This window comes from Dufourea novaeangliae, unplaced genomic scaffold (assembly GCF_001272555.1).
Source record: "Dufourea novaeangliae isolate 0120121106 unplaced genomic scaffold, ASM127255v1 scaffold187, whole genome shotgun sequence".
Classification (NCBI taxonomy): domain Eukaryota; kingdom Metazoa; phylum Arthropoda; class Insecta; order Hymenoptera; family Halictidae; genus Dufourea; species Dufourea novaeangliae.
In genome coordinates, this window is record NW_015374075.1 from 2,596,754 (window position 1) to 2,621,586 (window position 24,833).

Below are 24,833 nucleotides of genomic sequence, written 5' to 3' on the forward strand. Positions count from 1 at the left end.
GTTTTTCTATTGAATATGTTTCACGCCACGCGCCGCCCTGACGTGACGTCCGTAGCCCTGCACGCGGGAGACCGTGAACCGGCCGAGGCAACTACAAGAAACACGAAAAACGATTCGAAGAAACGAGAGAGAGAGAGAGAGAGACGCCATAATAGAAACAAACGGAACTTCTTTCTCGCGGTTTTCCTCGGCGACGCGTTTCCTCGATGTCGTCGGAGCTTCCCGTGAATATGTTAATATATTACTCCGAGCTAGGAATAAATTGGATCCGAAGCTGGCGGCAATTTACAGCCGAGATATTATCGGTGGAACGTCTTCGTCGAACAACAGCGCGCGTGACTGTTTATCCCCCGGAATTCATCGACCCGTTATTATCGCGAGTTTTCATCGCGCGGCTCGTCCCGCATTTTAAAAAGACCAAATTCCAGCTTGCTCGTGATCATGATTTTATTATTGTACGGGCCTCCTATTAATTGATGTGTAGGATTGTTTTGTTTCGTCTTTATCTTTTTTGCTCTGACTCGAAGATGTTATATGGTCGTAATACATAGTAAACCCACGAGCAAACTCGGCTTCCACTAGGGGAAAGAGCAATGTAGGGGTTAGGGCTTCCTACTACTTGGTAAATTTATTTCAAATACTGAAATAAATGTTAAACCGAATGTTAACTTCGCATAAGTTTCAATAACTCCTAGACCAAGTGGTAGGAGGTCTTTCCCTTATATCATTATTTAAACGTCGGCGCGAGGCTTTTTCCCCTAGCGGTAGCCGAGTTTGCTGGTAAGGGTACGTAATATTTGTCCGTCTTTCAGTTCTTAATAGCAGGGGTTATTATTTTCAAACAAAACTCCAACTTAGCCATTCGATTTCCCTTTTCGACTTCAATTGTGTACCTTCTTAATCTTTTCGACACCCTTATACAATAGACGAAAGCTCCAACATTTGGTCGGCAACCAATCCCGTTCGAGCAGTATACCACCGGAGGAGAAAAAAAATATCGTCATAAACTTGTACAGTTGGGTGACTCCTGCAACCTCGGCGCGGTCGAACCAAACTTGGCCACGTGTTTTTAATTATTTTCAGGCGTGCGTTTCTTCCAGAGGGAACCTTTTCCTCCACCACAGACCTCGGGAGTTCCAAGAGATATCCCTACACCTTCGGGGTTCAACCAATAAAAATTCGTTATTTAGGAAACGTTTTTGGCAAGGCACGTCGCCAACGACTTGTAAATATCAGACTCAAACCAGCACTCACCCGGTAAACATCACACATACACGCACTAAAACACGTGTAAGTACGAGCATTGCGCGACCTAACAAAATTAGATTGGTAAAAAGTGTCTGTTCTGTGTATGAAACGCGGTAAAAAATTTGGTTATAAAATTTTTAAATAATTTTGAATGATCAAAGTGGTGATTAATTATGAAATTAAATAAAATCAAGTAAACAAGATATTAAAGAGGAGTTGCATGAGCCTATATTGTATGTATACTCACTATTTATTACATGTATACTCCGTCCAAAAGTGATAGAACATTTACGCTACTAAACGTAGAAGAAGAAAAAGTTGGAGTTAAAAAGGTACTGAAATTATGAAATAAACAAATTCTTCTGAATTTTACACATTTCAGAGGAAATGTAAATTACATTCTGCGTTGCGAACAATCTTCAATATCTGTTTAATTAATGTACCCGTTTCATTTTGGAATATTCATCCAAATGTATTGTGGCACTTTAATCGCGAATTTCTTAAAATAATATTCCCCGATTACACTCAAATCGATTTATAATGTCTTCCACGAGTTCTTCGGTCATTTTTTTGCGTGTTTCTAGTCTTTTTGGAAATTAGTGCCAGAATTATTCGATTGTATTGAATTGGCTAAACTTTGAATAGTTTTGCAAACTTTAAGCTGATTATTATTTCGTGATTTTGTTAGTACTTCTAAAGACGTTTGAGGTATGTTCAAGATCACTGTTTTATCTAAAAATACAATAACTTAGTGAAATTGCTACAAGAAATTGCATTTATGTTTCCATTTTTCTCAAGACAATCAAGTGTTCGGTGTCTTTTGCACGTGAATCTATCGAATACCTGTATTGAATTTCTCTTCCGACAGAAATACTAGAAAGAGAGTTGCAATATAAAAAAAAACACTTTAAGCTTCAATTAAATCTAGAATGAAATATGAAGTTCCACGCTGAATTAGTCTGAATTGCATCAGAATTTTGACATTGAATTAAGTAATGGAACGCAACCTTAATTAGAATTACTGGACTAAAAATATGTACGCTGAATTGGATATACAAGCAGAAATTTAACTGACATATAATAAATAAACAGCTTCATTTGCAATAAAACTACTCACAAAAAGGAATCACTTTCACCAAATTAATATTATTAGTTACGTGCGTATAAGGGGTAAATTTGTCAATGCACTTGATATTAGGTGTATCAATAAGTAACTCACTATATTTAGTTCTAATGTGTCGGTAGTACAGTTTATTTTCAAAATATCTTTTCAATCATCTGCTTAATCAAAATTACGTAGGATCATGGGAACAAATAACGACTACTGTTAGTATAGGGTAGGTATATGAGTTATATTGAATCGAATATATAGTTTCACAAAAGAACTATTGATACACCTAACATGCTATTCAATGTTAAATGAAATTTGTCAGTCAATATAAAATTATAAAATACTCACCGTGTTAAAACATAAGTAAGATCAATTCTAGTTAATAAATGTTTAAATTTGTAATTAAAATTTTGAAAACCCTATCAGAATCTTAAAGCACATTTATTTTTGTTTAAGTCTTTCGATAAGATAAAGATCATTTTCTTAATTGAAGTTTACGTTTAAGTTTTCCTTGCGATTTTTTTACTTGCAAATGTATACAAAACTCTCAGCCAAATCTTATTCCAGTATATCAGTACTTCGTTCACATATAATACACGATTATATTACGAATAATTTTTGTCCCTCGCTGTTTCCCTTTTTCCCGACATAATATAAATGATCAGAATATTTCTTCAGACCTAATAAATCAATAGCAGTTAAGAATCAGGTAAATTAGCCCAGGCATGTATCTAGCGGGAAATAAAGGGAACGGTCGACCATGGAATTAGTTCGATTCGTTATCTTTAATTTAACACTTGCCATTATGCACCCTTAGCGTTCGTTCCCGTGCATACAAATTGTGTCGTTAAATGAGGAAAAACTGGAGTATAATTCAAGCCCTACGATATATGTATATCTTTGGCCGCGCTTCCTTTAGGAGCACGATAAATCTTCCACTCCGAAAGAAATTATAGATCTTTTGTATCGTCGTTTTTGCCTGTGTCGGCTCTACGCAACATTTGTACTTATTATAGTCGGTTCAGTGATCCTGGTGACGCACGAAAATTTAGTGACTCCTCGGGACACGTCGCCGAATCCTGTCTCCTCTACGCACTGGACCGTTTTATCCTAACGAACTGTCCGATTCCTCGAATTATTCGTATGAATAATTATGCTCTCAAGGAATTTTTAAAGAAGGAAATAGTCAATTTTTAATATTTTAATGAAATGAAATTAATGAGACTTTGATGAAATTAATAATACATTTCTAAAATGTTTCTATCTTCTACTACGTAGATATTTTTAACTGTAATTATAATGTTTTGAAGGACGAGTAAATTGCAGCATATTTACTTGCGAATCATGAATTGTATACACTCCAATAATTCCCACCACTTTCGATACGGTTCCCTAACATCTACATTCATAAAAGAGTAGTTCCAAATTCTGATACTCACAATATTACTTTCTTTCTAAATTTCAAATCACAAACTACGTAACATTGCTAGGTAACATTATTTTTAGCATTTTGTATCTATCATTAATGTTTACTCTTTATACTTCCATAGTTTTTAATATTCAATGCATACAATGTACACACATTGCAAGTTATATTAATATTGTTACGTGTCACCCGATAGGTAGCATGTATTGTATAATGTTAAGACGAGAGACTACAGGTTAGCGGCGTCATTTTGGTAACGACTCCGAAACAGGGACAAAGTAGAGTCATGGTATGATCGCACTACAAGAAAGACGTGTCAAAGATAAGTACTCTTCTTCTTTAAATAAATAATTTTCCTTTTTATAAACATTGGCCATTCTTTATGGGAGACTATACCACTCCCACGCAACAATATTATATATGTATATTAATCACTGATAATTTATAATACACTTTACAATACACGACACTATAATATAGATGTCATTATTATTACCAAAAATAGTGGTCCAACCGAATAGGAGTTGATTCTTCATACAAAAGTAAGTCTAAAATACAAAATGAAATCTCTTTTATACAAGGCTTCCTTTTCAAGAAAATTCAAATTAAATGTTCGTTTGGTACACGTGACAACCTGATCAGATATTACTTATCCGTACGATTTATTAGAAATATAAATGCATATCTATGAAATAAATATTCAACGTCGATATTCTCAAAAATGTAGACTCATATGAAGACATTATTATTTCACATTTTCGATTTGCTATATCAAGAAGCGTATACCTGAGTGTGCTAGAACTTGGTATATAACCTGTATATGCAAAGGCATATTCAAATTTGGAAATTCATAGGTAGCAAAATATTGATTATCTGGATTAACGAGCCAACCATTGAATGAAAGTCTAGATACATTGTTAACGAAATATATTCCCATTCGCACAATTCATTATTAGATGAAAAATTCGTCTATTACCAATTTCTTGATGAACCATAGAAAGCTAAGGGCCTAGTTACTGGCTCAATTTGATGCAAGAGATAAAGTTCGTAATAAGAGGGTACCTTTTTCAAATGCATCCTTTTCAGTGCTGGCAAATTCCGTGTAATTCACTCAATGATCCATCTACTCACGGAAGTACACATACCGAATGCAGTTTTATGAATGGAATACGAAAAATTAGATGCTTATTTTATAATTAGTTCTTGGTTCAGTGCACCATTATTAGTTTCCTGTCCCACTCGAATTCTTTTGAAACTTTCCTATTTATCCTTTACTCTAATTATAAAATATATTGGAAAAGACTGCAAGATTAATCGAAAGTAAAAATAAACGATAATTATTTTCTCTAAATAAATATAACTTACACACGTAATGAAATCATCAGAGGAGTTGTACCCTTTAAGAAAAATTCTTCCCTAAAATTAATAGAAAAAAATAGAAATACAAATAGAGAATTAACAGCATCAGTTATAATTATTGTCACTCAAATTGGAATGTATTTACAGCTGAAGCAAATATGCAAGACAAAATGAATTAATTTCTTGAACGATTAAGTGCATCACTTTCTAGGCTTACAAAAAATAGGTAAATTAAATATTTTTTCTCAGATAATTATTTAGTATAACATTGGGATATTTTTAAAGGGCGTCTAACAAGATTTTAACTTTATTTTCATACATTACTTATTATTTACAATTACAAAATGGCGGAAATATACAACATTGTCTAACATCATGTATGGTAGGAATTTATCAGCTGTTACCCAGCAGATCTCCAAAACTGTCAATCCGAGTAACTACAAATTTAGACACATTATTCCTACTAAAATTGTACACAATGTAGTGCAGGATTGTTTTGACATTTTAATTGGTTGAAGTTTTGTGAATTTCCAAAATTGATATTTTTCAGAGAAATAAATTTTCTTCTTTATAAAGCTGCCGTCTCCTTATTTTATAAAATTATTCAATAATCGTAAGCTGCATTGTAGACAATTTTATAAGAAACAATATTTACATATTTGAAGTTAATGGAATGAATAGTTTCGGAGGTCTGCTAGGTGCTAGTTGACAAGGTCCTGCCATTCACGACAATAGACAATGTTGTATAACTCCACTATTTTATAATTTCAAATAATAACTAATCTATACAAAAAAAGTTAAACTGTTGCCAGACACCCTTTAAAGAAATCTCAATATTTTACTCAATAATGATTCGGGAAATAATTGTTAATTTACCTATTTTTTTAGGCCTACCAGGTGTTTTACCCTCTGAACCTATTCAAATTATTCATAGAAACTACAAAACTGGTGAGAAGTGAGGCTGAGCCTTGAAATTTTCAACAGACACGAGCCATCACTTTTGTTAGTTTCGAGGAAATATTATCTACTCTTCTATAAAATGTTGCTTTCGAAAACGTTACAATTGTACTATCTATGTTTATTGTTACAAAAACTGGTAAAATTCCAGAACGGAAACTAGACGTACGTTACCTGTTAGTTACACGCTTGGTTATACACGGTCCATATTTCTACAACCCAGATTTCATTGTTTCCTCGATACAAATTAAGCTCGAGGCGTTGTTCATATTTTCCAGCGAATCTTGTATTTATATCAACGCAAACAGAAACGTGCAGCGCCTGAACGCGAATGCACATGAAAAATATCGATCGAGCAACCCCACTGGCCTGTTTCGTCGACACGTATCGAAAAGTAATTTGTATACTGCGTGCTGGGCGAAGTATTTTTAAAATATTACGCCGATTTACGCCTGCTCCCGCGTGAACGCGGCCGCCGTTATTTCTCTTGGAAGTCAAAAGTTTGGCAGCACGTGCCGACTGCATCCTACGGATCAAAAAAGTTCGAACTTTATTAATTAAAGCCCCGTACGTTCGCTGCACTCGACGGGATTTTAACTGTTTGCGAATTGGCGTCGTTAACTTCCCTCGAAATTCGAAGGGTACGCGAAACTGATTCAGATAAATTATAGAAGTGCCCCCTCGACGTTCGTAGGGGGATATGTTCCTAGATCGACAAAAATAGTGAAAACATGCGACTAATCTGTACTCCCCCTTTCCTGGTTATCCTCTCTCAAAACAATTGTGTTGTTACAATAACCCAATTATCGGTACTTAGGATTGAATACAAGTTCGTAAGCTCATTTCTTTCCAATTATTCCTTAACCTCTTCAGGGATAAATTTATTAAGATCAGAAAAAAATAATTTTTATTTATTTTTCAATTGCATTTATTTAAAATATATTTATAAATGTTAATGACAATCAATTGGTAGAATATTTGTCTTCATGAGGAATTTCAAAGTGAATATTTATTCACAATAACGTCCATTGTATCTTTTGGAATAATGCTTGAGTGAACGAGAAAGTATACTTACATATATGTGCCAGTATCCCTCAAAAGCTTGTGCAAATATTTTTCTTTTTGTAAGTGCTACCTACTGGAATAAACATAAATGAAACTGGTAAGGTGATTTATTGTGAAATTATATTTATTTTTGTAAGGAAAGTAACATTCACATGTGAACACGTATACACTCAACTCCTTTTTTACACGGAAGAAACATTCCTCAAAAAATCGTATAAAAAAACATGCAAAATAATACGTTTGCTATAGTAAAATGGGAGATATGTTCCAAGTTATTAAACAACCCTATAAGATAAAATAAATAACTATATTTCATTCAAAAAACCGTATAAAAAAGTGACAAAAATTTATATGTAAATACATTTATATATTTAACAGCAAAATAAAATTCATACACATTTCAATCATATTCTAACTAAAATAAAATTATTATCACGTAAATATTGCAAAAAGAAAAAATTTAACATTTTAATCAAAAATACTGGAAATAATATAAGTTATTATTCGTCGCTGCTTGATAATAATCGCATATGTTTACGGCCAGATGAACCAAAATCGCTATCCTCGCTAGAGAGATCTACCACATCCACCAAGTTTGAATCCAATAAAGATATTCGTCTGGTTATAACATTTTAATAAATTGTGTGCTTTCTGTAAGTTCTTGCGGTATTGACCTTCTTGTCAGAAAATCTGTTATTCTTTTGCTCTTTTGGTTTTGCAAGTCCCAATAATTTTTAAAGCCTGTCGAAGGCAATAACACGTATAAAAAAAAACAGTTTTTTCTCTTGCATCGTGTTAAAGGAAATAAATCGTGTAAAAAGAAGAAAGGCGGTTTTTTTTCGACCGTGTTATTTCAAAACTGTGTAAAAAAAAGGCCGTCTGAAAAAAGAGTTAGGTGTAGGTTATTTGCGAACGTGAACGACAATTGTTAACCTTTTTTCATGAAAAAATAGTGTCGTACTACACAATACGTTCAATCAGAGCATTTCTCTTTGATAAACATTGTGAAGCAAGTGCTCATTATAAAATATTTTAACTATTGAATATTTAAACATGAGTTAACACGATATTTAGAAATTTACGTGATAATAAGGAGCAAGCAAAGCAGATATTAAATATTCGGAAATTTTATTTCATGGAAACGAATAAGTAAAACAGGACATAAAATATTTACTTCTGATAGCGATTTCCTGTAACTGTACCCTACTCAAATATTTTAAATCAATAATAATATGGGAAATGAATTAAACAATAATATAGAAAAGTTCATTTTCCTTCAGATCGTGTCAACTAATTAAAATTTCTGCAAATGTAATTCAAGTTTTACCACAAATTTCGACAAATGAATTTATTTAGTATATTAGGATCATTAGGTTAACATCAAGTGAAATGGTATTGAAATTTAATTTCGAAAGCTGAATTAAATTCCAATACCATTTTATTTCATGTTGACCCAATATACAAAATAAATATTAACTGCTGTCTGGAAGTATAAATATCCAATATAAGTAGAAACAAAATGAAATGTTTGTCTTCTGATACTTTCAATAAAAACCGATGTCGTTGCATACCACATGGGACATGCAAGTATGCAATTCGGGATACTTGTACATGCTCCTAATTTCGGGAAACCCGGCCCGCAAGTCCTAAAACCCATTACTGTACCGATGTGTTCGAATTCGATGTATACGTGAGTTCAAAACACGTGACAGAAGCACCAAACCCTAATTAGAATTTCGAGCTCTCCTGACTACAAATAAATTATGATTCGAAGAAGAGAACGTAATTCATTATTAATTAAACCTGATCATTTTATAAAAAATTATTGCTGACTTCTCCGCATTCAACAGTCTTGGAAGCTCATATTTTACGATTTTTTAGTTTTCGTCCACTCATAGCTACAAATCGTCTGCATGCATTTTCTAAGATCAGCCAAAACATTTGTTGGTATTGACGCAAAATATTTTAAATTGATTTGCATAGAGACTGCGGCCAAAAGAATGATACAAGCGAGCAGAAGATGATTCCTTATGCAAAAATAAATTAGAAAAATAAATTAGTATCCAACAAACTTCCAAATCTCATTATCTGGGAACGAAGCATCAGCTAAAAAAATTTTATTGTACAATTTTCGTCTTATTTTTGCATACAACATAACCTTCTGCTCGCTTGTACCTTCCTTTCGGCTACACCCTCTATACTCTTTCAAATAAAATATCTTCATCGTAGTTCCTACAAATAATTCATATTCTTTCTACAAACTGATTCCTTAATGGAGTAGGAACTGAATACAATAATGTACCGAATTCTACTTTCAGACAAATTAAATATTTAGGTATTTAAATGACCTCAGATAAGTTGAAAAAATTCACTTATTTACATTATTATAATTAACAACTGATCAATATGAGCGATGTGATGTGGTATAAAATGAAATACTTTCTTGCTTACATTCCGAGTCGTCGAAATACAACCGGAATTATTTATGCACCAACTTAATATTCTCCTCTCTACTGTGGTATTATAGAACATAATCAATTCAGTACTTCATCATTTAATTATTTCAATGCTTGGCCTATTTTGGATATAATTAATACATTTTATTCGCTGATTTAATACGTAATTATTGGTAATTTCGGTACTCTTGAATTAAGTACGGTGCTTTATGCGGAGTACTCTAATTACGACAACACGGTACTGCTCAGAAATCCGTTAATAGGCTTTAGGAAATCAACAGTTATCGAATGCAGTCCATTAATTAGATAAAAATTCGAAGGGGCACCACTTTAAATCTGTGTTCTGGTTATCTTATTAATACACGTGTATTACTTGATACTAGGATTGAAAAACCCGATAATAGCTTATATAATTAAACGAATAAGTTTAATTAAATTGAGTGAATGATTAATTTGTGCTAGCAATTGGCCACAAAGCATTTAGTGTTACTGTGGATGATTATCCAAATATAATTGTTTATAAACTAATGTACAGATAATGGAATCAAATAAAAATTATTTTACTTGATTCCATTAGTAATTAGTAGTCTAGTAATTAGTTATTCTGAATATAAAATCAATTTAATCGAAAATGTAAGTTTAAAAAAGTGTTTCCCCATTCCTATTTTTTTTTTTAAATAAACATCTACACATATTCGTTTAAGCTTTTTCGAATGTTTAATTAAATTCGCCCATTCAGCTCTGAATTTATAACCTAAGAACGATTATTTCTAATATAGTTACAGTCTAATATAATTACAGACAATACTTTCTTTTTACAATTAAACACCAATATATTTTTATATGGATTTAATAGAGTTTAATTCAGATGTCCCGAAATAAATTGTTCGCAAAGAAGTAGTGCCGTAAGAACATAGTTCCAGTTGAATTTCTGACAAAAGAGAAAGAGCTAAAAATTAAATAAAAATCAAGATAAATATATATAAAAAATTTACTTAATCCTTTTGGGGTCAGCGATTTTGAGTATTGACTAAAAAGATCAGAGGACTTTTATAACAAAAATACTGAGACCTTTAAAATTTCATAAAAATCTGTTTATTTATTATTTATTCAATTACTACATGTTTGACTACAGCAGGGAATAAAAGGCAATAACGACGAATCGTTACGGCGAACGCTTTCACCAGTAACAGGGATGAGCATAGATCGTTATTAAGTTGAACCTAAATGGATTAAAAACCAGGTTCATTCATCATTAACAATAATCGTTAATAGAAATTCAGTTTTCTCTTTTAATCATGCATATCCTCGAAGTATTATCAGAAACCCAGCTATCATCTGCACCATACAAACAGAATCTGGTTCGCAGTCATTGGTCACTATTGTATCATTGATTACCATTATTTCCCAATAAATGACCCACGTTAGTATCGTCATTGCACAGTTTCGTTCTACCAGAAACTGTGTTGTATTGTAAAATTCAGGCGTGCACCGTCACTTTGTCTCATAGACAACCCATCTAATTCCGTTAACTGGCGCACCGATAATGACCATTATCGTGGTTAACCTTCGACACGATCACATGCGTTCATTGAAACAATGGTAATTGAACGTTAGTCGGTCTGCCGACATCGAGCCTTGTAATTTCGTACGCGATTCAACGAAACGCGGTAAACAGTCTCGCTGACCGAACCGTTTGTTTCTTCCCTGATTACAGGTGCGAGGGCGTGGACTCGTTAGTGGCGTACGTGCACATAGACGGGAAGAAGGAGAAAATAGATGCGTTCTGCCGTGACATGACGTCGCGACCTATCATGAGCAACGGACTACGGCTCTCCTTGGAATTTAACGGTCTCACGTCGTCCCGTCACTCTCGAGGCTTCAAGGCGGTGTATTCTTTCACTGAGAGTGAGTACAAATTGTCCTCTCGATAATTGTACGTAAATATCAATATACAGTGATTCCTCGATGAATGCGACATGAACAACGATGTTGTTAAAACAATATAAAAACAGAGAAATAGAAACAAAGCAGAGGCTTGGCTTCGTGCAAATAACAAATTTCTGAGGGGCTGAAAACCTTGCCAGGAATGCTTCGAAGCGGACTCGAATATGGCGCACTCATCGAGATATTACTATAGTAGTTATTATGTGTCTCTGAACTGGTGGTACAACTTCAAAAGGAGGTAATCCTACATGTAAAAGTAAGTGGAAAATGTGGAATAAAATTTGTTCGTATGATTCTTTGTTTTCGGAATAAACGAATTTGAAAATATGGTGGGTACGCGTGCAATCGAATAGGAGATATGGTTAATTAATATATACGTGTTACGTGAATATTTAAAATTGATTGCCTCAAAAACGAAACGTCGTACAAAGAAATTTATGTTCTAACGTTCACCTATTATGTACCTACAGTACCGGACAAAACTATAACAACTTGAGTGTAATAATTCTTTGAATAGCGTTTTTACGTAATTTAGCGTTTTCTGTATTAATTAGATTTCCTTAAATGGTATTTTCTTAAATATTAATGGTCTTAATGAAATCCGTAACTGCTGTTAATTACCATGGAAAGCGCCTAAAGAAATTGATCTTCAGAGAATTATTACAGTCAAGTTGTTATAATTCTGTTCGGTACGGTATGTCCATATTTGTGCTGACAGTAAATGGAAACGGATTGTAACGAACAGACGCGTTAGTCAAATCTTCTATTAACACGTTGACTGCTACAGTGAAAAAGGCCGTACGTAGACAGACACACTTTATTTCGTTTTTTAAGTCATAAATTGTCGAAAATATTTGAGATTAGTTAATAGAGGCTGTAGGTCTTGTTTTAAATTATACTGTGCTATTAATTTCATGCAAACATTTTATAACAGTGTTTAAATAATCCAGACACTTTTCAATGTACATTTCACCCATATTTGGGTGACGTGGCAGTCAAAGTGTTAATTGCAGTCGTATTCAACAGATTTTCGGATTCGGTTATGTCAATAACAAAGTACGACACGAACAAATTTTATTGTACGTTTTCGACTTATACTGGATGGTTCACAAGAAAGAGAACACCTAAATATCTCTTTTAGGATTAAAGATACAAGAAAATGTTGAAGAGGAAAGTTGTACTGTTCAAGAAGACAAATATGTTAATATAAACAATTTTCTGATTGTTGTTGTCTTCAAGGTCTTGTAAAGGTCATGGATGGTTTTTTAAATGGCACCATGTATTTTTAACTTCATAGTGTAGTAGCTGATGTCAAGACGAGATTAACGATATAGTAGACTATGACCTTCAAATGACCTTGGACTAAAAAATTGCTAAAATAACCTTCTCTCGGGTTGTACCACCAGCTCGGAGACACTTGGTATAATGAATTTCATCTTTGAACTGCACTGTCTGAATGACTATAACATACATTGAAGAGCAGATCTTCAATCAAAGTAGGATCCATCTGGATCGGTATAACTTTCTCCTGATCCCATGTTTAATAATATTTAAATGGCTGAAATGAAGCGAATTGAAAAATACAATCTAATGATAACGTAATACTAATAAAAAAAGTAGGATTTATCTGAATCGGTACACTCTAGTCAACAAGTTACAAGCTCCGGAGCCCCATGTTTAACGATTTTAAAATGGCTGAAATGTACAGGAATCTAAATTACAAGAGAATACTAATAAGCTTGATTGAAAATTCGGTTGTAAATTCTATAATGAAAAAGGGAAGTGCTTCTCAAAGGCCAAGGCACATAATGAAGACGAACTAACCACTCAAACGTTATTGTTCGTCACTAAAGTGCAGTCAATCGCTGGCAGTTGACACATTTCATCGTTGACAACAGTTTTCATTGCTGACGTATATGTACGTCATAACCATTACTTGAAAATAGTATTGCACGTTACAGAAAACACATGTAACATCTTACATTTTAATCAGTGTTATTTCGTAAAAATGTTTCAATTCGAAAAACCTTCATTGTTAAAGAATTATTTAAAAAAATTTCCATAATACGAATATTTCCGTCATGCTCGCTGTGTATTGACATTAGTCATAACGCATATACAAATCCTACTCCTGGATAAATATACAAATTAAAAATCTTGAAAATAAGAATTGAATGTGTTAAAAGCAATTATTCATATGCTGCTAGGAAAGTCAATCGACTTAGAATTATCCAGTATTTATCGTGTTATAATCAACGTTCCATAATTACCGTTTTAATCCAATTTACAATGATCATCGCGATTTCGCAATGAAGAGTGTTGTGGCATTATAATTCGAGATTGAAAGCTATTTCCTAAATTGGATTTCGCAATAATTGCAGCGCGAAGTCGTATTCCACCGTGATCGGTATTTGTGTTCGTTGGATCAAACAATGAGTCCAAATAACGAAGAATAGGTTATTCGATCGTGAATCGATACGTGAAACTGATTCGAATAAACAGATCGCGGATGAAACGGAGAAAAGTTGGAAAAAAGTTTCGTATTTTAATCCATTCCGCGAATAAAACCATTTAATCCTATCATGCGGTAAAACTATCTTAATGGTAAAACAAAAATATGCGAAAAGCCAGTTTCATCTTTCAGCAAATATTAAATCATTGCAAGCTGTTTTACAATTAATATTACGTTGGTGTAACAGTGGCTATTCGTGTTAACATTTATCGTGTCAAGAGTAATTAAACTTCTTGCTACAATTGAAAACTATATACAATTTCTCCAAGTACTTCTCTCACGTCATAAAAATTATACTTCCTACAATTACAATGAATTGTAGTGGAAAGTGTTTTCACTACACAGAATTGTACCTACTATGTAAAATCGACCGAATGCGTCATTTTTAATCCAATAGTTTTGTGTCCTGTTCTACGTTGTGTGTAAAAAAAATGGAAAAATGTCACCTGGAGAAAATAACTCGAATCTATTTTTGGCAAGACGAAAAACTGCGTAGAATCGCATATTAAAAATACGCAGTTACGTCAAGAAGAAGTACACGCGCACATTGGTATGCATAAAACTGGCAAAAGAATTTAATGTATTTAAAACTATTCAATTTTCCGTCATATGTATTTCTATATCCTACATCGTTTCATCGATGCAGCCCGTTCCATTTCCTCGGAGTACCGTTGGGAATTTTGTATACAGTATCGAGGTTCGAAATTTAATGAAAATATGAAATAAACTTTTTCGTATTCTCATAAAAATTTCGATTTTTATACTTTTGTAGGCGTAAAACGAGATAGAAATGATATATAGACTGAGTAACCAATAACCAAATTCTTAAGTTTATTATAGTATTTCAAAGTGAAACATTGTGCATACTAATCACAGTGACCTTAATATAAGAACCTTTTTGACACCTTTGCTCACAATTTTATCTTGGCGTAAATATTTACGCCAAATACATTGGTTATTCCTTTTTCTCTTTCAACAATTATGAATTTCGATCAGTTTTACAGAGTGTATATTATTCTCCACAAATATATTTAGCTGACAGGAATCCTATAGTTTTAAATACTTTAAAAAGGAAGTCATAGTGATTACGAAATACATTCACAATCTACTACATAATCTTAGTATTATATTCTAGTTTTTGTTACTTTTACATACGAATATGTACGTACAATTTCATGTAAAACAATCTTCATATCTGATAGCCAAGTGTTAACACAAAATTCATGTGGTCATCAACCACAAATACGAAAAAATTCGTAACTTATATTAACATTAGAACTACAGGCGTTCAATGTCAAATACATTGAATTGCATAAGATATTAATATTTATACTATACAACACGGTATAGTATAAAAGACTGTAATATAAAATATATAATAAATTAAATGTAGTCATGAATATCGATGAAAGCACTTGTATGAATTTAGTAATTGTAAAACAACAAATCTGAATTCCGTCATTTTGACGGGTTTGGTAGTTCTAGTATTAAATCTGTTTAAATTAGAGTGAAAACTCCAAGCAGATATTGCCAAAGGAATATTTTAATGTACAACCCAAGTAATTTCTTCCACTAATCACCACAATTAGGCGATGACATTAGACAAAAACTTAACCAATGGGATTCCGCATGAGCATCATTGACATTTTCCAACATCTGTACAAATTCTCAACTCTTCGGTGATACATGTGAGATTTAACAATGAATTCAAGTAACTAATAAAGCTAGCAAATAAAACAAAACAAGAAACCACAATAACGATCATCAGAAATTTGGTATAATGTATAATTGAAGCACTAAACACTGCAATCTATCTACTGAGCTTCCTTAAAATCCTTGTAACTTTGTCATTTCGTCGACTTCAGGCATAGCATTTTAAGTACACATTTCCAAAATGTCATACTTTAAAAAGACGCAATTTAAAAATATCCATTTTCTTTGTCATGCCGTCGAATTCAGGCATAGGGTTTTACACATTTTCAAAATGTCATACTTTAAGAAAAGTCAATCTTAAAAAATCCTTTTTTCGACCCCTCCAAATAAAGGAGTATCCCGTTAAAGTTTCTGACACCAGACACCTTCCACCCTGTACACTCAGAAAGTCCCAGAATTCGTACCAACCAGCTCTCTCGCTCTACCTCCGTCAGTCTTTGTATCTCCTATCCTCCTTTGTCTAGTAAATTCAGATATTGTCAGTACCATAAATCGGTTCAATGTGCCCAGCTAAAGATAGACGATACGCATCATTGAGAATAAGTTATTGGTATAGGACGTGTTCGGGACGTAACATCGGATCCATGACGTACGGTCTTATACACGCTCGTGGCGTCTGCCGCAGTCCAGGGGCCACCCTTTCTACTGCGTGCCTATGTCCCGTCAAAATTTCAATTTCCGTTGAGCATTCTATCGTGATGGCAATGTGTCTCTCTTCGTACGGCCGTTTATCATCCGCAGCCGAGGTTCAGATTGCAGGCGTGCACAAACCGGGAATGCCCGGGCTACGGAATAAATGGATCGCGAAGTGTGTTTGTCTTTTGGCCCGGAGAAGATTCACCGGCACGCGAGCGAGCGTTGGTCGCGATACGCTTCGAAACTCAAAAATTCGTTTCTTTCGAACTACCCGCAGGAAACCGGGACAGAGGAAACGAGCGGTCCATAGGAGAAGAGAGGTGAGGTGGAGGGGGACGAGGACAGATAACGTAACGGGTCGAATTTAAAAGCACGAGAGAAATCGGACGGGATTAAGCCACGGCGTTACAAGTTTGGTCCATTGCGAATTGTTCCGCCCGAATGCGGAAGCGTTTTGATACCGAAAGTTTCGAGGTATTTGCAGGCAAACAGTCGAAGATTGCGGTGTTTAGAAGTCGAACACCGAGGGGTTAGGGCAGGGACAAACGAAAATGGGAACGGGTACCAGACGAGACTCTGGCGGAGGTTTGTCGGTTACGATTTTTCTTAGCGAACTGAAGAGATAAACGTTTATTGCATGTTGGTGGAATAATATTTATGTTTGTAAATGAAATATTATGTTGTATGTTGTGAAATATATCGGTGTAATATAGCTTGAGAATTTTCGTTTACCAATTTTTGTGATTCCTTTGTGTTACTAATTTTAGTTAGGTTATGTTATAAATCACTTCTGTATCTCTTGTTTGAATTCAGTGCTATCAAAGGAAATTTACAATTGAATTTTACCTACTATATATTATTTATTATTATTACATTTAACGATTGTTAAATTTAAGGTACTTTATTATTATTTTTGAATTATTCCTCATTATTGTTATTTTCAGTTATTATGTACTAGATGATCCCAATGGTGTAAATAGATATATTTGATTACATTTATGACATTAATAGTCGGAATTATTGTGAATTATTTTCATTGAGATTTTCTTGCATCAAGCTACCTGATTTGAGTAAAGTCTTAAAAAACAGTAGTCTGCAACGGTGGTACCTATACCTTGCATTGAATATATTAATAATGCTATAGAAGTTACACTATGGGTGGTTCTGGCATTGGTGGCATGAGTCGAAAAAGCGTAAGTCGGGGTACAAATTTCCATATAACTTTATATTAATCTGAGCTAATCGGTTCTTTGATAGCAGATCTAAAAAGAAAATGCCATTTTATTCATTAAACTAAACTATAAAAATACTTATGTGACATACAAGTGGCTGGTAAGAGATGGGGAGAAGGGGAAACAATGTATGGCGTAAGTGCGAATTCGCGTAAATCGGGGATGTGCAAGTCGAAGTATTACTGTACATTTAAAAGTATCAAATTTATTACATTCATTGATATAATACATCGATGTATTTAAATTTCACGTCAAAATATCATGTTATAATTATTCCAGTGATTTCCAAAATTCTTGAATAAGTTTATTTTAATCTAATAACATCAGATTCATCATTGCTCGATATTTCACAGTTACACATTTATTATTTCATTATTCCATGAACATTATTTCATTCATTTACTTTCCGTAATATATTCATTTTATTTCCGGTTTGTTTTCACAATCTATATATGTATATATATATATTTATTTATTCATATTTTGCGTCTACCCATGAACACCATCAACAGTTTCAAAACAAGAATAAAAAATCAAAGTATTTGCATCTTCCGAAACTCATAAAGTAATTCCTAAACTTAAACAAATTACAATATAAAATAGCAAGTTATAATCACCGATACCTTTCAGGAAGTTATAAGAAAAGTTGCTATACCTTACCGATCCCTGACAAATCCAATTATTATTAAACTACCTCAAAGTGTTTACTCAAAGACAATTAAAAATAAAGTACAATAATTAGAAACTGCCATCGATTATCATTTGTATTATATACAACGGATCCCAGTAGTTTGTTTATGAAACCTTAAGTCGTTTAATTGTACAGCATTCTTACATCTTTTAACACGTGAACACCCAGCCGCAGAGATCACTAATGATCCTCACTTGGCTGACTAATAACGACGTAAGGTTCATCGATGACCGGCGATGTAAAAATTAATTAAAGTGCACGCTTCAGATAAATATTTATACAGAGTATCATGTAATTGCTGGTACAACCGGGTATAGGGGTGATTCTACATGAAAAATTAAGTCGAAAATATAGGATAAAATTTTTTCATTTGAGACTTTGTTTTCTAGGAAATCGTCTGATAATTGCATTCTGTTTCTACTTGCTACCATGACAATACACGCGTTCCAGATTAATCTTCAAATTCGATTTTCTCAAAAACTAAGCCGAAAATGACACAATTTATTCCATATTTTTTTTCTCATTTTTTCATAAAGAATTACGCGGTGACCACATTTACATGTTATTCGGCTGGACCCTGTATACCGTTCAATACTATTATATGGTATATTAGTTGTATACACAATTTACGATAACACAACCGAAGTCAATAATTGTACATAATATTTAATTGCTATATGCTCCGTGTGGTGAATATTTCGATTCGACGCCGTGGCCAAGAGATAGGAAAACCATCTGACATTCAAACCGTTAATTGAGCCGTTCATTTGCCGAAGTGATTAACTCTACAAAAATATAAAATATATACAGTTAACCACAAATCAAGTGCTTTGGCACTAAAATTTAAAAAATTCAAAAAGTAGAGTTAGTCACTTTGTCCTGCGAACGACGCAATTACACAAACTTTACAACAGTCAAATTACTTTCCAATGGAGTACAACCAGAATCTGGCATTGTTTGAACGGAATTTTATTCGACTTAAAGTTCGAATGATCTTCTAATAGAAGTTGTGAACAGACCGAAATTTATTTTAATACAACGAACAATTTTTCGCCCAATAAATTCGTTATTACTTTCTTTTTACATCATGGTTAACGTCGCATCAACTACATGGTTCTCAGCCACAGAAACGGGTATTTTAGTTTACTTATATTTTGTCGATTATTTTGGTTTCTTCGATATTCTTCTCTTGGTATTTATCATCGTTGACATTATCTTTGAGCTGGAGTTTGAGTCTATAGTTGTTGCGGTGCATATAGTGTTTCAGAAAAGTTAAAATCAAATGGTCCGTTGTAATAGGTACGTGGCATATTTCACACAGTAGAGTTTCCTATGGTAGGAGGTGTGACTAGACCATTTTTGAAAAGTGGTGGAGTTATAATATGTCCTTTCCTGTGAAGAAAAATTCGTTAATGTTCAGGATATGAGGGGGGGGGGGGTTATTTGCCTCCAATCTATTTGCCATTGCTGACTTTGTCGGTTTTCTGTTTCCTCAATTAAGTCGTCCAAGGTTAATAGGAGGTCGCTTGTATTAGGTAAGTTTGCTGCCTGCTTGGAGACCTGATCGGCTATCTCATTGCCTAAAATACCGATATGTCCAGGAATTCAAATTAGTACTATCGTTATTTCTTATTCGCGAATAAATCCTTGAACATGATACGTTATTCTTCATTCGTTATGGGAAATAAGATTTGCTTTACTCTGAATAGAACGCGTCGAAGGTTCGCCGGTGCATAGAGAGTACGTAAAACTAAGAGAACACCGTGCACACCCTGTCTCTCTGTTAATTTTAAGAGACAAGTTCCCCATGTTAGCACTGACACGGCTATCTTTCCCCCGGTGTGAGTGTTGTATTGTTGACGACGAAGTTCCATGAAGTAACCGGAGGCTCCTATTATCGCGTAATTGAAACGCGAACAGACGGATTTGGACCTATTCAGAGCTGGCAGAAAAGAGAATCCGCGGCACCGAAAGTTCCCCCGTTTGAACCCGAGTCAACCCATGGCATACGGCGAAACGAAGCACGACTAACGATAAAAAGTTTCGCTTTAATTGCTACGGGTAGGATATCCTTCGGAGGAAACTTCAAAGCTGGATATCATCCGTGAAAAAGCCGGACCTTTCATTGCCAGCTCAAAGCGTATTAATAACTGAATTTCGAAGTTATTTTCCAAGACAACGTGTGTGTGGTGTCACGCGTCTTTGAAATCAAAAGCCATTAAAATATCATCCAGTGCGCGATGCGTGTATCAATGCGTATCCCACCCCCACCCATGCGTATCCCCTTGTTATCCAACGTACACATTTTTCAAACGGACCGCTGCGTATCCGTAAACCGCCTCGCGTCCAGAGCGGATTTCTACGGATGAAATCTTGTTAGCTGATCACTTTTTCCGCGAGCGAATCTAATTGTTCCACGATCTTCTAAAAGCGTTTTCCTTTCATCATGACTTTGTTCGGTGCGTTTCATCTGCACTCTCGAAACAGTTACTCGATACCGTGCATTTGCGCGGCAAGAAAATGTTTGGATTCCTCTGATGCGTAACGAAACCATGGACAGAGTTTTACGCGAAAAAAAACATGGGTGGGCTTTTTCCCGTAGGGGTTTACAAAGGTACCAGAAATGTTATGAAAAGCCTCCGAAAGTACCGTTTCACATTTGTTACATTCTTAGTGACGCGTGTGATATACAATTTTAGGTGGATTATTCTTTCTGTTGTACAAAAGAAATTATAGTGGGTGTATGCAAATGTAATGGCCGCTTTTCGATCGAAAATTCTTCACCTGTAACATTAAATGAACGGTTGGTGGTAGTTCTGTCATTCACCCAATATTGGGAATTCTATTAGGTGACAATAGATAAGCAGCTGTTTTTTTAATTAAATGGCAATGTAGTTTCAATGTCATATATAGAATGAGTCACCTAACTCGTCCACCTGAAATTAGTTCTGACTTGTTTTCTATGTGAAGAAATGTTTCAAACAAAAGTTGTATGATATCAACGGTGGCTTAGAATGTAACGATTAGTTTTTTATTACTTTGCTCTTTTAACGAGATATCAAGGATACCCTGAGTTTTTTTAAATATAATTTGTAATATTTCACACTCTAATTCGAATGATTATTGAACGCTGAATAAAGAACTATTAAAGTATGCGGCTTCAAAAACCAGTAATTACCGACATATTCTTTAAATTGATTTTATAAGTAATGTTCAGAACGTTGTACATTGCAATTAATGAATGCGAATTATACATATTCAAGTGTTTCTGAAATTTGAAGAATCATCATCGTTCACTAGAGAGTATTTCAGTAATTACAAACTTTTCAAACCCATAAATCTCAATAGTTTTTTACTCAATGTTCAATAGTCCTTCGAATTATAGTGTCAAATGTTACACATTACGTTTAAAAAACTCAAGGTGACCTTCACATCTCGATGAAAGAGGAAAATAACCAACGACTAATTATTACATTCCAAATGTCCCTTTTACAATAGAATTATTTGAAGAGTTTGTAGAGTTAGGTGATTCACCATGTGTATTCTAAATCATGTGTCTGATGAAAATGGTGCAAGATGAAGGACGATGACAAGTATTATTCAGACATCATATTCTTCACCTTGTTCACAAACAATATCGAATTTGGAGGAATAGTGGAATAATTGCTTGGTAAATCTGATTTTACGTTTTCCATATGTTTGGATTCAATAAAATTCTTTCGTTGGTATGAGAACTCTTAAAGCATCTTGATACCCAAAATGCACAATTGGAAACGATATTGATTGAAACAATACGTTTTCTTCATTCGCTGTTTTATTTCTATTAATAAGCTTGATTTGCAATCATATTCAGTTTTAAATAAAATTTTATTTTCGCTAATAGCAATCACCGAAATAAGAGATTGTAGTGTCACATTAAAAGAAGATGAATGTCTAGAAAAACGCATTCTCATTTATTAAAAACTTGCGCTCTAACAGATCAACGATAATGAGATATTCTTTCGCCTGTACATTTGTTCGAGCTGTCGCTGTTGACTATGAAAAACTACAGTTTTAGTAAGTGTTCTTGACAAGTTCAGCCAGTTATTGCGATAACCACAGGAAGATTACGCCTTGTCACTGGTTGGTTTCCGACACATCGTGGCGCACGGTTAATTACCATTCCTTGTCTACAGCTTCCCTTAGCTTGTTTAGACTGGTGTCTTCTGAAATGACTAACAGACCTCGTATTCTCTTGGGTAACCACTGTGTCCACAGGGTTTTCAGGAGCTGCTCGATTGCACTTTGCCACTGCTGATACTTACATGCCTGATAGCGAGACACAAGGTTCTTTGTGTTCAATTCCATTCAGTCATAACTACCCTGGGATTAGATTTGAATAATATATTTATTGAAACAAGGGACTAAAATTACCTGATATAGAACTATGATTATATTAAAACAATAGCAATTAAACTAGATACAACTATGACTATAACTAACAATAAATGACTACTCTAACAACTCACGAAGTATCTATAATATTACGCGGAATAATTCGTCTCACTTTCTACATTGTTTTAGGGTAAAAACTGAATCCGTTGATAACAATGAAATTAACTTATATACGACGTCACCTAGTATTTTTGAGCCTTTAATAAAACTGAAACTATCGCTTACTTTTATATTAAGTCTACCCGATAGATGATGCACTCGTTATTCTATCATTTTATACATACGGTAAAAAAATGAGATGTACATATATGATCTCGTAACAGCATCCGTCAATATTGACTAATATTTTACGTAATTTTGATCAATCACCCGAATTCAATATACACTACACGGTGCGGCCGAAATAATGAAAAAATACAAGCGAACGGAAAGTTATTCTGCATGCAAAAATATGTCGACAATGTAGAATAAATGGTATCAGGGAACTTAGATGGTATCAGGGAGCACATCTTACAAGGTACATGCTTTCTTTGTGGGTGGAGACATTTCAGAGATTTCAAGATCACCTTGATTTTTTTGACGGAATGACATATTTTTTATACCGTAGATTGATAGAGTACCAAATTTTAAATAAAAATTTGTTGACCATCGTATGTCCTAGATCTAACAGTTAACGAGATATTTACAAAATAATCACTGTATTGTAATTGAGGGGCCTATCTAATAATAATTTTAGGATTAGGACGTATGAATGCCAACACATTTTTACTTAGACTTTGATACTCTATCGATCTATGGTACAAAAAATAGGTCATTCCGTTAAAAAAAACGTAGGTGATCTTCAAATATCTGAAATGCCTCCACCCACAAAAAAAGCACGTACCATAAGATGTACCCTTTAATGCCATTTAAGTTCCACGCCTCAAAATTTTCATGAAGTGTACCGTCAAGTAATTATTCCAGGTGATCAAGTTAACTGAAACTATATTTTTATTATCAATCCTTATAGGAAATTTTACCTTTTATTTATTTAACAAGAACTAACCTAACCACTGCAACCTGCAAACCATAATTTGCTGAGACGTCTCCCACTTCCAACGACATCAATCGAATATCTAACGTGAACCCCACGATGTCATTTCGTGGATTTAAAGCCAATTTAAGTGATCAAAATTTCTATATTTATTGCCATCTATCTCATGAACCCGGAATTTCCATACGAAAAATATATGCCATTCGACCCCCTCCTTTTCATGTAGAATGAACCGAGGTATCTTATCCAAGATCTATGGTAATGTGCCCCTTGATGCCATTCAAGTTCCACGCCTCAAAATTTTCATAAAGTGTACCGTTTAGTCATTATTAGAGGTGATCAAGTTAGCTCAGACACACGATTAACCGGTAAACCGGTTTACAATCCCTATATGGTTATAAATATATTTTTCTTTCTTGTGAAGCTGCTGCTGTTTCCCATATCATTTTCAATTTTTATAACATGTATTCTTGTAAATTTGATAACCACGACCCAAACTCATCATTTCTTATTTTTCACAAACAATTTCCATACTCACCCCAAACATCCGAGCTTCAAAGCAATTTAATTCGATCTTCGAACAAGTCAGAATTTCCACCACGCAATTCAACGAATTCAACGTGTTGTAACACGTGACGATCGCATTACCGTCACCGCCTCTGGTTTTACCAGCATCAGCATAACCGGAAACCGCATTCATTACTATTCGACCGGAGCCGAAACCCGAAGAACGTAAAAATACCGTGTCAACCACGGGGTCGATCGCGTGTTCCACCCACGAAACGTTTCTCTAAGGCAAATCGCGCGGCATAACCCCCGGTCGTTTACACTCGTAGAAATCGGTTCGCGTGTTCTTGCTATCTCGTCAACGTGAAACTCCATTTCACCACCTATCTGATCGACGATATATTCCGCATTCCTGTCGACGCGGACGTCGCCGTGTCGGGACAGGAATGACTCATTTTCAGGAGGGTGGGTGTTTTGGTGGGTGGAAGGTGTGGCGGGAAGTGGGG

At 34.4% G+C, this 24,833-nt stretch overlaps 1 protein-coding gene across 1 annotated transcript in view; it reads left to right on the forward strand.

The window, feature by feature from the left end:
- LOC107190523 (suppressor of lurcher protein 1-like) overlaps positions 1-24,833 on the forward strand; it is an 89,841-nt gene that overhangs the window by 14,283 nt on the left and 50,725 nt on the right. The window contains exon 3 of the mRNA XM_015579332.1: positions 11,340-11,530. Within this exon, the coding sequence (XP_015434818.1) occupies positions 11,340-11,530 (191 nt within the window). The remainder of the gene's footprint in view (positions 1-11,339; positions 11,531-24,833) is intronic.